We start from the raw sequence: 12,918 nt of genomic DNA on the forward strand, positions 1-12,918 counted from the left end.
AATCAAACTTCTGAAGCATGTGCAGATGTTGGCTACATGTATACGTGAAACTAAATGAGGCAATTTCATTTCAAATGTTGATCTCAGAACCAGTGGTGAAAGTGCCAACATGTTGTTTTCAAATGATCAGTTTACACTGTACATTTGTTTTCAGATCATTATGTTGCCATGGGGAGCTGTTTGTAAAACACTGTACATTGTTCTATCCTCCACAGTTTTTGCACATTTAATATTGGTATTTAAGATTAATACAAGGTATTATTTCATATTTCTTTCATAAATACTATGCTTGGCAGATTTGCAGCAATTTTCCTAAACATGTACTGTATGAAAAAAGTTACAGTTTAAAATTGTAGTGCATTTCTTTTACATTTGGCAATATTACATGTGCAAAAACTGTGCTGGATAAAATAATGTGCAATGTTTTACAAACTGCATCCCATATATTACAGTGATTATAGACATTGTGTGATAGCACCTAGCAGAAACTGAGGACTAAAAGTTCTTCTCCTTAAGCCCTTTTCACTGACAAAGTAGCACTATTTTTGGTTCCTGTTGTTAGCAAGGCTGTTGAATTGACCACATTGCAATTTAAAATGATGCATGGCAACCAACGAGGCATGAAATGAGAGATAATTGTTTGAAAAATAATGTGCGTGTTAGAAATCAAACTTGTGTGAAATGGTTGAAATGCCCCATTTGATAGATAACTCAGGGAAATTTAAAGCTTTACAGAGCTGAATTACACATTGATAATAGTGGTTTGTCATGCCACGGAAGAGTCGGATTATTGAGCGATATTATCAGTTAAGGCTGAATTAAGCCCCTTCGATGGCATGGCTTTGCACTGAGAGAGGGCGTTTGTGTTTGATTAAATTTAATCAGTCTATATTGATTCAGAATATGACCTATCATTTCCATTAAATTCTTCCAGTCGATATGACATAATTAAATGCAAATATGGCAAAGTTTGCCAGGCTGTCCTTTGAATCACAATATCAAACCCTCAAAGAACTGGCACCTTTAGATTATTTCCATCAAATGCAATGCTATAAAGTATACATATACTGTATGGATGACAAAAATATATGCAAAAAAGAAAAACAAATAAACAAAAACACAAACGTTAGCACCAATTCAGTATTCTGAAACTAAAACATAACAAACTTTACAGTATACATGATTACTAGTGAACCAATGGATTGTCGTGATCCAAACAAGTAACACAGATGTTCAGCTATTTGTCTTGATGTGCTTGCTACTGGTATCACCTGCTTACCCATATGCATAGCTAAAGAACCAAGCTTTCTTTTGTATAAAATATATACATAAATAACAGTGCTTTTTACCTGTGATGTGGTTCGTATCAGGTGAGTTCTGTGTGATGCGTCATTGAGAAGTGCATCTGTCATAAATAAGGGAGGAGGAGGGTGAGATGACCCTAGTGCTTGGCATTTGGTCTCAGGAGAAGTCAGATCCAGTGGCTGAGTATAGCTTACAATGTATTTTTCATGTGTATTTACTGCCATCAATCAGTGGTGGATTAGTTATATGTAATAAACAATGGCATTCCTTTGGTAGAATAATTGGTTTCCTAAAGGAAATTTATGTTGGCACTTTCGCCGAAAAACCAATTTGTTTGTGAGTAGGCCTGTGTTTTTCTAACCCATAAGACTGTGTGACGTCCTTCTACAGAAGGAACACTGGCACTGGTGTCCTGCACCTATGCACAAAACAAACAGGCAGACTTGGATACAATGGTACACAGTCAGAACGGCGTTATCATAAAATGATGTCACTCACTCATCTCAGCCAATCAGAACTTTATATGACATAACTTCATTGCTATATTGGGGTTATCGGAAAGCATCCTTTGTACAACACATTGTACATTGTGACATAGTCACAAAGACTATCTAGCTGTTTGGACAAGTGAACATGGACTGGATTTTTACTTTGAGAGGAAACATTCAACACTACTGAAATACTTCCATGATAAATAATATGAGCTTACATTAGACACGAGTGGTACTGACCCTAAAGGCAGTGCATACACTCTTTGAATGAAGATCGCAAACAACTATAGTGACTAAATGCCAAGCGCTAGTCCAAAAGGCTAGATGTGTTTTCATCCCCACACTCCCAGAACAACAGGCTCATTTGGCTTGTGCCGATCGCAAAACCCTTACAGGTCCAATTTTACGTTCAACTTACACTGTCGCAACTCTTAAGGTTGCTGGAGCTCTAAGAGTTTCCTGACAAGACAAGTTGTTCAATATCTCTTAACTATTGCAGCTGATACCCAAAACAAGGGCCTCCATCCTTCAACAATCAGCTGTTCACCAGATGGTTCTAGCCAGAACCAACCAGGGTTCCTTTAAAGGGGACAAGTGGAGAACCTTTCTGTCTGAGGGTGTGGAAGGGAGATGGGTTGGGGACTGCGGGAAGTAGGGGGAGTGCAGGTCAACTCTTCTGCTGCATTTTCTGTGCGTAAAAGTCCCGGCACGTCTCGCAGCAGCGCTGGTACCAACGCATGTCCGTGCAGAGGTTTTTCTCCCGGATGACCTTGCAGTACACCGGCCACTGGTCCCGCAGGCACTTAAACGTCAGGGCAGCTGAGAACACGGCACACAGAAAGGAAGAATTACTTCATGTTATAGTAACAGAAAATAATGTTAACAGAGTCATGGTGTATGGTAACAACTGTATTGCATTAGGTACTAGCTTACATAGCAAAATCCTTACAGTATCAAATGGCATGGTATTGCATTCTGAGGATTTTCAGATATAATTTGTACAATTGGTTTTATTATGTTCTGCTGTGGCAACAAGCATCTTTGCACTTGCGGGAAAGTAAAAATGATAGTTCATGTTTTCTAAAAAATTATATTAAAACATATTTTTCTTATTTCTGCAATTGCAACCATGATAGTTTGTGCAACAGAATGCATTGAAAAGACACGTACAAAGAATTTGTATCTGACAAAAACAATTACATTTTAAAATCTCCCTCAAACTTCCATACACACACACAATGTTTTTCCATCTATTTCAACCACAAATAACTGTGTAACAATGTATTCACCAATAGATGGCAGTCTTGAGTAAGACTTACTGTGCTCACGCCATGCCAGAAACAATCAGAGTCTCCACAGAAGGTCAAACAGTAACAGTCAAAGAAGGGAAAGAATAATCCTCCTTTAAAGCCAATATAAAACCACTAAATTACATTTATACCGATAGCAAGGCAAAAAACATGCATACAGGATACTGTTTGTCAATGCTACCGTCTCCCCACAAAATCCCCTGTGGTTGTAGACAGCAAGACTGCACAGGCTGTGCAGATTCATGGACGGGGGAAAGGCAGGATTTACAGTGGGGGGGGTGGGGGGGGGGTGTAAAATTACAGAGTGTATGAATGCAAATCCACTCACACCAGTGATGAGACCGGGGCCACAGAGTCCCAGAACCCCCCACATTCATCAAGCAGCGGGCCCAAGGCAGAAGCCTCCGGGCCCAGCCACAGCTGACAGGAAGAGTCGAGGACAGCTGACTTTCATCTCACGCCTGCTGGATGAGGTGGAACCATCCGCCAACCCCCCCTACCACACACCCCTTCCCCAAACCACACACACAAACACACACACACACACACACACACACACACCCACACACACAAATCTCCCTTATCCAAACAACATTATATTATCTTTATATTGCGTTCCGTCTGCGCGCGCTAGAAGGCTTTGAAGGAACTCGTCATCAGTGTCCCAACGGCGCGTTGACATACTTATTGAGGTGAGCGCCCCCGCAAACGAAACAAGGGAGTTGTAAACATCGGCAGGGGCCAACACGGTCCCCGGACCACCAAGAGTTCAAAACCAGGGAAGGGGGAGGAGGAAGAGGAGGGGAGATTTTAACAGAATGTGGCACGTGCCGACGGCATTTTTGGGCATTGCGGGTGGCACTCATCTTTCAGTATGTCATACAAGAGAAATGCCAACTGCTCAATTCAAGCTCAACTATGTGGCTGTGGCTAGATAATGGTCACACAATCTGCTATTCTATATGGAATTTTGCTTAATGTCTTGGAATATCGTGGGGGTGAAAAAAAATCTTCTTGGACCAGACTCTCTAAAAGGCTGCTGAAATCCTTTCCAAACACACCTAGAGTACTGATCAACAGGAAAAAATGTAATCTATCATAACTTTTTTTTATTTGAGTTCTGCAGAGTATGACGTTCCAACAGTCCTAGTTGTGTTCTACAGCAACACATTATTGGTCTCAAGAAGGCTCAAATGTCCATGTTCTGCCGTATTGCTGCATTGGTGTTTATGAAGGTGTCACACAAAGCACACATGCAGTGCGGTGATTATGTGGGGCCACACTAGATTCAGAGTAAGGGGTTAGCCTGGGCTGGGCTATGCGCGCGCACTAAGGTCACATTGGCAATTACAACTCTGACAAAAGACAGGTGCCCCACTGCAAGGGGAGTTATAAACACCTGCAGGTGCTGGCAGCCAACGCACCAAACAGAGATAAACATTTTAATGGGATTTGGCACGAGCACAGTACCGTTCCGTGCCATGGAAACCACTGGAATATGTTGTTTAATAATAAAAAAGGAAAAACAGGGTTCTGACCAATATTGCTAGACAGATCAAATCCAAAAGAGATCTTTAAGGTGATGTGTAGCAAACCTTTGGAAATCGGACATTAAGCACTTAAAATTGCACATTGGTACAACACGATGGCACGTGTTGGTTTCTCCAAACCCTATATGACCTGGCAAGGGAGGGAGTAGTGCATCCTGGGTAAATATGCGCGACACACACTTTCCAGATGCAGAGGAGGAGAAGCTGGATTGGGAGAAGGGGGAGGGGGGCGGAAGGGCAGTAGCGGGGTGGGGATATGTGTGTGTATGTGTGTGTGTGTGTGTGGGGAGGGGGGTAAACTAGAGCCAGCTGTGGCGAGTCCCTCGACGCGAGCTGCCCCTCATTTTTTCTTCTTCTTTTTTTTGGTGGGCCCGGGGGGAACCCCCTCGCTCCTCGCCAGGGTAGTGCGGCCGAGTGCAGCTGCATCTCGCCCGAGAGACGACGACGTGGACGCGAGCCACGGGGCCGCGGCTATAAACACGGTGCCATAACGGACAACTCTCGCTAGCCCTCCCAGCTGCTGCTGTCCCCCCCCCCCCCCAACTAACCCCACCTCCTCTCCTCGCCCTGATGATAAATGATAACCGCCTTCCCAGAAGGCTTAACGTTCGCCTGAGCTTGTCTAAAATCATTGTTCTCTAAACACTGAGACGAGAGCTGCCATAGTGGCCCCTGCTAGTGGAAACGTGTGTGCTGTGGACACAGGAATAGCATCACACAACGGCAGCCAAAACAGCAGCAGCTCAGTGGGCATAGAACTGACAAGAGCCATACCTAAGATCAAAGGGCATTTGCTTACTATGGAATAGTCTTGAGTAATGCATGTCTTATGTTAACTGTGTGAGCACAATGCGTAGGACGGCTATAATGCAGCGACTGATTTCCATTGCCTCAGACAAGCTCAATGGATCACAGAGCAATGGGTTTCATGGATAACAAATATGATTTGTTACCAGGTATCTGTGCGTGGCCCTGCCCTGGAAAAATGAGTATGTGGTTTTCATGAAAACATTTATTGCGAAGAGAGGGGCTCAAACTTTCCATGCCAGCACTCCCCCAATTAATTGTTTTTGTCTTGAGTGGCCTCAAAATGAATTCAAGATAGCCGACTGGAAAATCGACATGATGTGTGCGAGCCGTTGGAAAGTGGCTGGGCGTACCAAATGACGGAACGTTCGGCAGGGCCCAAGTTGATGCATGATGCCGTCAAGCTAAATGGTCGCTGAGGTTTGGAAATGGTGCTAAGGCTTTATGCGCCCTGGTGTTTAAGTGACAAATGAGGTGAGACTCACTGACACAGACTCGACTCGATCATGTTAGCTTTTCGCGAAATGCATTTGCAACGGCCTGAGACCCCGACTGGCCCCTGCATGAGCCGATTGAAGACGCTGTCTCAGGAAACACCGGACACATTTGGATAGTGCCAAACTGCCCTGTAAAACTCCAACATCATTAGGAATGTTTGAAGTACTCTCTCTACCTAATACAAGGCTAATGGAAAAAAGGTTCCACATTGACACGCAAAAGTTGGCCTTCCAAACAAATCTGAATTTAATCCAAAGTCACCAAGAATAAACGATTAATCTCAGAACAGCACATTTTCACATCATATTACAAGTAAAATCAGGGAAGCCTTGTGTGTCACTTCCCCACATCACTTTACACTTAGTACTCATTCATCAAATAATGACTGTACACATCACTGTAGACAGGGGTTAAAGCTATTATTGGACTTTGGCTTATTTTGGACTTTAGTTTAATGCTGAAAATGGATTCTGGAGGTGGCAACAGTCATCATTTATCAGTCATCGCAGTGTGTGATTATTCTCCCATTGGGTTTTTCTCCAGCGTTGGCAGGACACAGGAGGAATGAATGTACCCACCTAAACGCGGCGAGGTGATGGTGTTGACGTTGATCTTCTCGTTGCAGGGCTGCTGCTGGCAGGGTCGGTACGCAGCTGGTTTCTCAGACGAAAAACACTCGTTGCCGTGGCGCCCGGTGATCTTGTGCATGCATTGGATGACTCGGGATTGCATTCCTTTCCCGCAGGTGACAGAGCACTGCAAATGCAGATTTGAGTATTACTTACACAAAGGGGTTTTGTTGATGTTAGCATATAATATGACGAGGTCATATTATTCATAATCAGGATGTTTTAATTAGAACCCCCTCCAACACACACACACACACACAAACAAACACATACACACACTGTTATAGCTTTGGTGAGATCATTTTTCTTGTGATCCACTGACCCATATCACAAACTAGTACTAGAAGTTAGTGCCAAGATTCTACAAAAACTGAAATGAGCAAACAGTATAGCCATGGTTAAAGCCAAACACCAGGTTTTCTTTTGGCCTGTGCCTGATCTGATCCTAGTCCTTGCCAAATATGACCCCCACCTCCCCTTTCCAACCCCAATCACACACACACACACACACACACACACACACACACACACACACACACACACACACACACGCACACACACACACACGCACGCACACACACACACACACACACACACACACACACAGAAATATATACACCACACTCACACACACACTCCAGCTCACCACAGCACACACACAGTGCAGAGTGAATTGAAACAGGAGGCATGGAGATGAGAAGTGGCAAGAGCCAGGCGTACAGATCCTCCTAATCCCTTCTCCCAAACCCAACGTCCTGATTTTTTACATTCACCCCTTTTAATGCTTTCAATTTGGCAACAGAATGAAAGGAAGAAAGAGAGGGAGAGAGAGGCCGAAGGAGAGAGGTAGAGAGAGAGGGAGAGAGGGAGAGGGAGAGTGGGAGAGGGAGAGAGAGAGGGAGAGTGGGATCTCTGGAGATGAAATCCATAAGCTTTCAACTTCAAGCTGTTCTACATGCAGGCTTCATAATGCATTTACATTCAAGGCACTGTTTAAATAACAGACAGCTGCGTTGCCTGAAACAATATGTAAAAGATCAGTCCATGTTTGCATCCATTGTAAGAGGCAGCATCGGAAAAAGGCTTCTGTGCTCACATTAGCCAACTTCAGTCACATCTTGCCATTTGTCTTCGGTGAATACTGACAGTAGACATGCATCGGAGTCCAGACAAAAGATGGCCATCTCGGTCACTGACAGAATGTTCTGAATGACAAAGTAGAGGACATTATGCCAAAACCTAAGGCTGAAGTTTTCTTTTATGATGTGGGATGTTTTGGATCTCCGCTCGTCTGAAACGGGAATTACTCTTATCGGTTTATCGAACAGTGAATGGGGGAAAAACCCATAATGTCATTTCATTTTGTGGTTGCCGTCAGGCCGACGGTGATGTTGCGATCAGGAAAAAACGAAAAAAAGGAAAGTCAAAAAGAAAACAAAAGACTAAACAGAACACACTGAAAGAGACAGAGTGTGTCTCTGAAAGGTTGTCAGCCACAGACAGACAAGGGAATAGCTGAAAACAAAACAGCTTTCCCACCGGCCTTTGAGCCGTGCCAGCCAGCGGGACAGTATCCACAAGGCAGAACCCCCATCTGGGACAACTGTTTATACAGTTGAAATGTGGATTATTGGTATTGCCACTGTCCGGTAAACATCAAGGAGATTCGCAGTACATTGAGCAGCGAAAGCAAACGTGTCATTATCGCATGGCTCAACTGCGCTGCAGTGCAAACGGTCTCGCCGGTCATCAGCTTGGGTCGGGTCGCTCTCTTCTAACTCTTGGCCCGTTCGTTGGCGAGCTCCGCACAATGGCTTGTGGCTACAAAGTTGGCCACGGTTAAAATAATACCCAGTATCCAACTCGGTGGAGGTTTTTTTTTTTGGGGGGGGGGCGCAGTGGGAAGCTTTCACCTCCTGCTCGACACTGCTGCGCCAGCAGCTGCTGCTGCAGCGGCGGCTAGTGGTGGAGCAGCTGGCCAAACCTGTGCGGCAGGACACTGCTCACTAGCCCCAACAGCCTCCTCAGCTCTTCAGCCTGCGTTGGTGTCAGGCTGTGGGAACTGCCGAAGACGTCCATCTGGTGCTCCTTAGTTGGGGAAGGGGTGTAGGGGAGGTGGGGGAGGCGAGACATGGGTGGGGGGGGGGGGGGGGGGGGGGGGTACATGGTGTGTGAGTGTGTGTGTGTGTGTGTGTGTGTTGGAAGTTGGGGGGAGGGGGGGTGGGGTGGTGGGTTGTGTGCACCAAACTGTGAGTGAAATCTAATCTAATCAGCGAAAATGAAAGTGTCTGTCAGTGAAAGGGGGAGTGGTGTGTGTGTGTGTGTGTGTGTGTGTGTGTGTGTGTGAGGGGGTCTGGGTGTTGCTCTATGGGGATGAAGCTGGAGGTCTGGGGGGAGCACACGGGTGGGGATGGGGGATGGAGGCGTGAGCCGTCAGGCTGACTGACAGTCGACCGACCCCAATCCCTGACCCCTGGTTCCTGTGAAATACAACATGTCTGAGTGCACCTTGTCACTCACCAGGGGAACAGAGGCGAGCGGCAGCCAAGATCTGCCCATATAAGAGATTACACACACACACACACACACACACACACACACACACACACACACACACACACACACACACACACACACGGAAGGCTCCAGAAGACTACTGCCAGCAGCACCCCCACCCACCACCTCCACAACCACCCATTTTACGTGCCCCACTTTCTCTAGAACATGGGATGATAAAAGGATGTAAAAAAGGAAACATGGAGAGAAAGAGAGAGAAAGAGAGAGAGAGAGAGAGAGAGAGAGAGAGAGAGAGGGAAAGAGAGAGAGAAAATAGACGCCGGGCGAATGGAAGTGTAGCGAACATCAACCGACTTAAGCATGGAATGCTGAATGCCTGTGCATCAAAGGTGGGGTCAAGTCAGTCTCAGTTTCAGGACAAATCCAGGAATGAATCCAGGGAAAAAGGGGGCTTTGGATCGTTTTCTGAAAATGGGGTTCTTGAATAAATTAGGACCTGCCTGGACTTCTAGGCACGCTACTAGTACATCTGTGTCTCACAGGGTGGACGCTTTATAGCCAACACCAATGGGTTTCATACCCAAGAGGGAAAAGGGCTCATTGTGAAATTATACCTTTAAGTTCTTTGCACATCAGCAAGGTCTTTCAAGTAGAACTCAAAGCAATGGAGTTTTCTGTTAAGCTGAGCTACTAGGGGCTAACTACACCACCTGGTAATGAGTTCATCCACCAGAATAGATATATGCTGCTGAAATATCTATCTTGGTTGTACTGTCAATTTAGTGTAATTATTTGTAATTAATACGGTTGAACATGGAGTTTTGAGGCATGTTTACTACTGATAAGTGTGTGCACGTGTGTGTGTGTGTGTGTGTGTGTGTGTGTGTGTGTGTGTGTGTGTGTGTGTGTGTGTGTGTGTGTGTGTGTGTGTGTGTGTGTGTCATGGCTCACCTTGGCCCAGTCCCCAGTCCTCCAGATGTAGCACTTGGAGTAGTCCTCGCACTCCTCCACCTCGCGTGGGAGCGTACTCAGGTCACACTTCTTACGTGGGTTGGTGCACTTCACCAGGCGATGCCGCGCTCCCTGCCCGCACTTGGCTGAGCACTGCAACGCCAACCAAAACACAGTGAGAGGCACACTTAGGCACTGCTACGCCAACCAAAACACAGAGAGAAACACACTTCGGCTGCATTTAGACAGGAAGGCACTAGCTGTTGTGTTGTGCCAAGAGCCCATGGAATGTTAAAGCAATTCAACAACATCTAGCTATGACAGGTAAAATAACTGTTGGCGATGTGAACTGTGTGACTAATGTCAACTTTTGAAGTGACAAGCAATGGACAATAAGCGAATCCCCATATGTCTGCATGAGGCTTTGCCCTTCAACCACCCTGACCCTCCTCCTGCAGTCTGCACTACCCCTCTTTCCCTCTTTCAATCTCATGGGCCACCACATACTATCATGTTCGCATCCCATCTGCCTTTGGGATCACACTATGGGATCAAAGGTAAATCTACTGCTGTCTCTAGCACCCTCCAACTCAACCACTTCTACCACCATCACCATCTCAATCTCATCCCACCCCACACCCTCCCCGATGCCCACAGATGTTTTGCCTCAGCCACCCCCCCCCCCCCCCCCCCCCCCGGCCCTTTCTAGAACATTCTCTTCCCTCCATCCCCAGGTGAGTTATGGACTTCAGTCTAACCCCCAGGTAACCCTCCCCTCGGACACTAAATCACGACGGGCTACGATTGTGGAGTGCAAAAAGAGGAGTGTTTTTTTTTTTCAGCGTGGGGATCATCTTCCTCCATGACACGTTACATGCAGCAGATGGGAGAACGTGTCCACCGAGGCCTCTGTGAATTAGTGTCCGACGCGAGCTTTGAACTCATTTAGAGAGACGGACATATTTTCTTATTATTGCCAGACAGTTTGACATGGTTTCATTTCTTGGCTCAATCTTTCACCTCTTTTTGTCATCGGCGCGTCCAAGTGTTTACTTAAAGGGACATTTCGTTGTGTGGTTAACCTTTGACCTTGTGAAGAAACAAAGGGACACCTGGCTGAGATACTGCTGAGCTGAGTTCCTTACAAATCAAGACAAAGACCACTGAACTCAACACCAAGTGGAAGACAAGCAGAGACACGCTCACTCCAGGAAGAGGAAAGTCGTCCCCTTATTGGTCGTCATGGAAACAGGTGCTAAGGCGGATAGTATGAAATCACTAAGTGTGTTTTTGTGTAAAAACATTCCTAGCATCTAGGCAATTTGGAGTGTGTGTTACAGTACTATACTGCCAAACAATAATGCATAAACTGTAAGCAAGTGCATTTTAATGACTTTGCAATGTTGTTGTCAGCTTTAAAAAATCAACCAAATAAGATTTTGGAGTTGCGTGAAAAAAGGTTTTTGGATGTGACTCCCTTTAGAAAAAATACTGGGTCTTCTGCTTTTATCGAGTGCCAGCAAGATGGAACCGAGGTGAAAGGGAGTGAGAGGTAAAGAGAGAGAGGGAGTCAAAGAGAAAAAGAAGAAACGAGAGTAGCAAGAGAACATTGGCAGAGGACACCAGTCGTCCAACAGGTGCTTCAAACGCATCACCCCCCCCCCCTCCCTCCATCAAAAATGACCTCAGTGGTCCCTACTCCCCCTCTTCCTCCATTCCCTGCGTACCTCGGACCACACACCCGCCTCCCAGACGGTCAGGCAGTCCTGGCCCTCGCAGCGTTGCAAGGCGGCCGGCTTTTGGCCGGCGCAGTCGCGGTCTCGGGCCTTGACCTGCGTGCCGTTGGGCAGCTGCTGGGTGCAGGCCACCTGCCGGTTCTGGGAGCCCTTCCCACAGGTGCGTGAGCAGGCCGTCCAGTCCGTCGTCATCCACCTGCTCAGACAAAACACACCAGGCAGCAACACATGGAGACGGTTACTATCATTTCAGACAAACAATTTCAGACAAAAACAGCTCATGGTGTACAGATTATATTAAAAATTGTGAATGATTACTTTAATTATTCAAACAATTTTAGATGAAAAACAGTTGAAACCACTTAATGTTCCATTGAACTATTAAAGGGCATATGGAGTAATACTGTATATCACTGAGCAGCACAATTCAGGAGATATTGAGCAGATGCCTCGTCATGTCATCATGGGGTGGCAGTGGCTCAGGAGGTAGATGTACCTGTAGGTAGAGGAAGGTTGCCGGTTCAAGCTCTACTCCTCCTGACCCTGTGAAAGTCTCCTTGAGCAAGACACTTAACCCCAGTGCTCCCAATGAGCAGGTGGGCGCCTTGCATGGCAGCCTCCGCCATCGGTGTGTGTGTGTGTGTGTGTGTGTGTGTGTGTGTGTGTGTGTGTGTGAATGGGTGAATGTGAGGCATGACATTGTAGAGCATTTTGGGTGCTCAAAGGAGTTGAGTAAAGCGCTATATAAATGCAGTCCCTTTAAGTAATAACCTCTTATCTGCCTCCATATCCCACTACAGATGCTCTTCCAAGATGACCTCTTTCCCCATCTAACTGGACATTGGAGTGGCCCAGTCGAGTCCAGTGCCACCACAGACCTGTGTTTCCTTTCACCGCCTGAGCTGGTATGTGGCAGTAAGGCACTGCGGGCCTCTCGGCCAACGGCCTCATGTGCTACAGACAGCGTGAACCCTGAGAGCTACTAGGCCATCTGTGGGACAGATGTGATGAGGTCTGAGGTGGATTTGTGGTGTCCATCCCCCTCCTGTCCATATGGGAGGGAAAAGGGGGAGAGAAAGAGAGAGAGATAGATAAAGAAGGAGAGGTAAGAAGAGTAAATTCTG

The 12,918-nt window shown here is 46.2% G+C and overlaps 1 protein-coding gene across 1 annotated transcript in view; it reads right to left on the bottom strand.

Moving 5' to 3' along the window:
- Window positions 1-271: 271 nt before the first annotated feature.
- The window catches only part of LOC121680751 (A disintegrin and metalloproteinase with thrombospondin motifs 19-like), a 61,169-nt gene continuing 48,522 nt past the window's right edge, over window positions 272-12,918 (bottom strand). Inside the window, 4 exon segments of the mRNA XM_042060283.1 lie at window positions 272-2,615; window positions 6,540-6,717; window positions 10,059-10,211; window positions 11,786-11,990. Coding sequence (XP_041916217.1) covers window positions 2,464-2,615; window positions 6,540-6,717; window positions 10,059-10,211; window positions 11,786-11,990 — 688 coding nt within the window. The 3' untranslated portion in view covers window positions 272-2,463.

Source organism: Alosa sapidissima, chromosome 13 (assembly GCF_018492685.1).
Source record: "Alosa sapidissima isolate fAloSap1 chromosome 13, fAloSap1.pri, whole genome shotgun sequence".
NCBI classification, from domain to species: Eukaryota; Metazoa; Chordata; class Actinopteri; order Clupeiformes; family Clupeidae; genus Alosa; species Alosa sapidissima.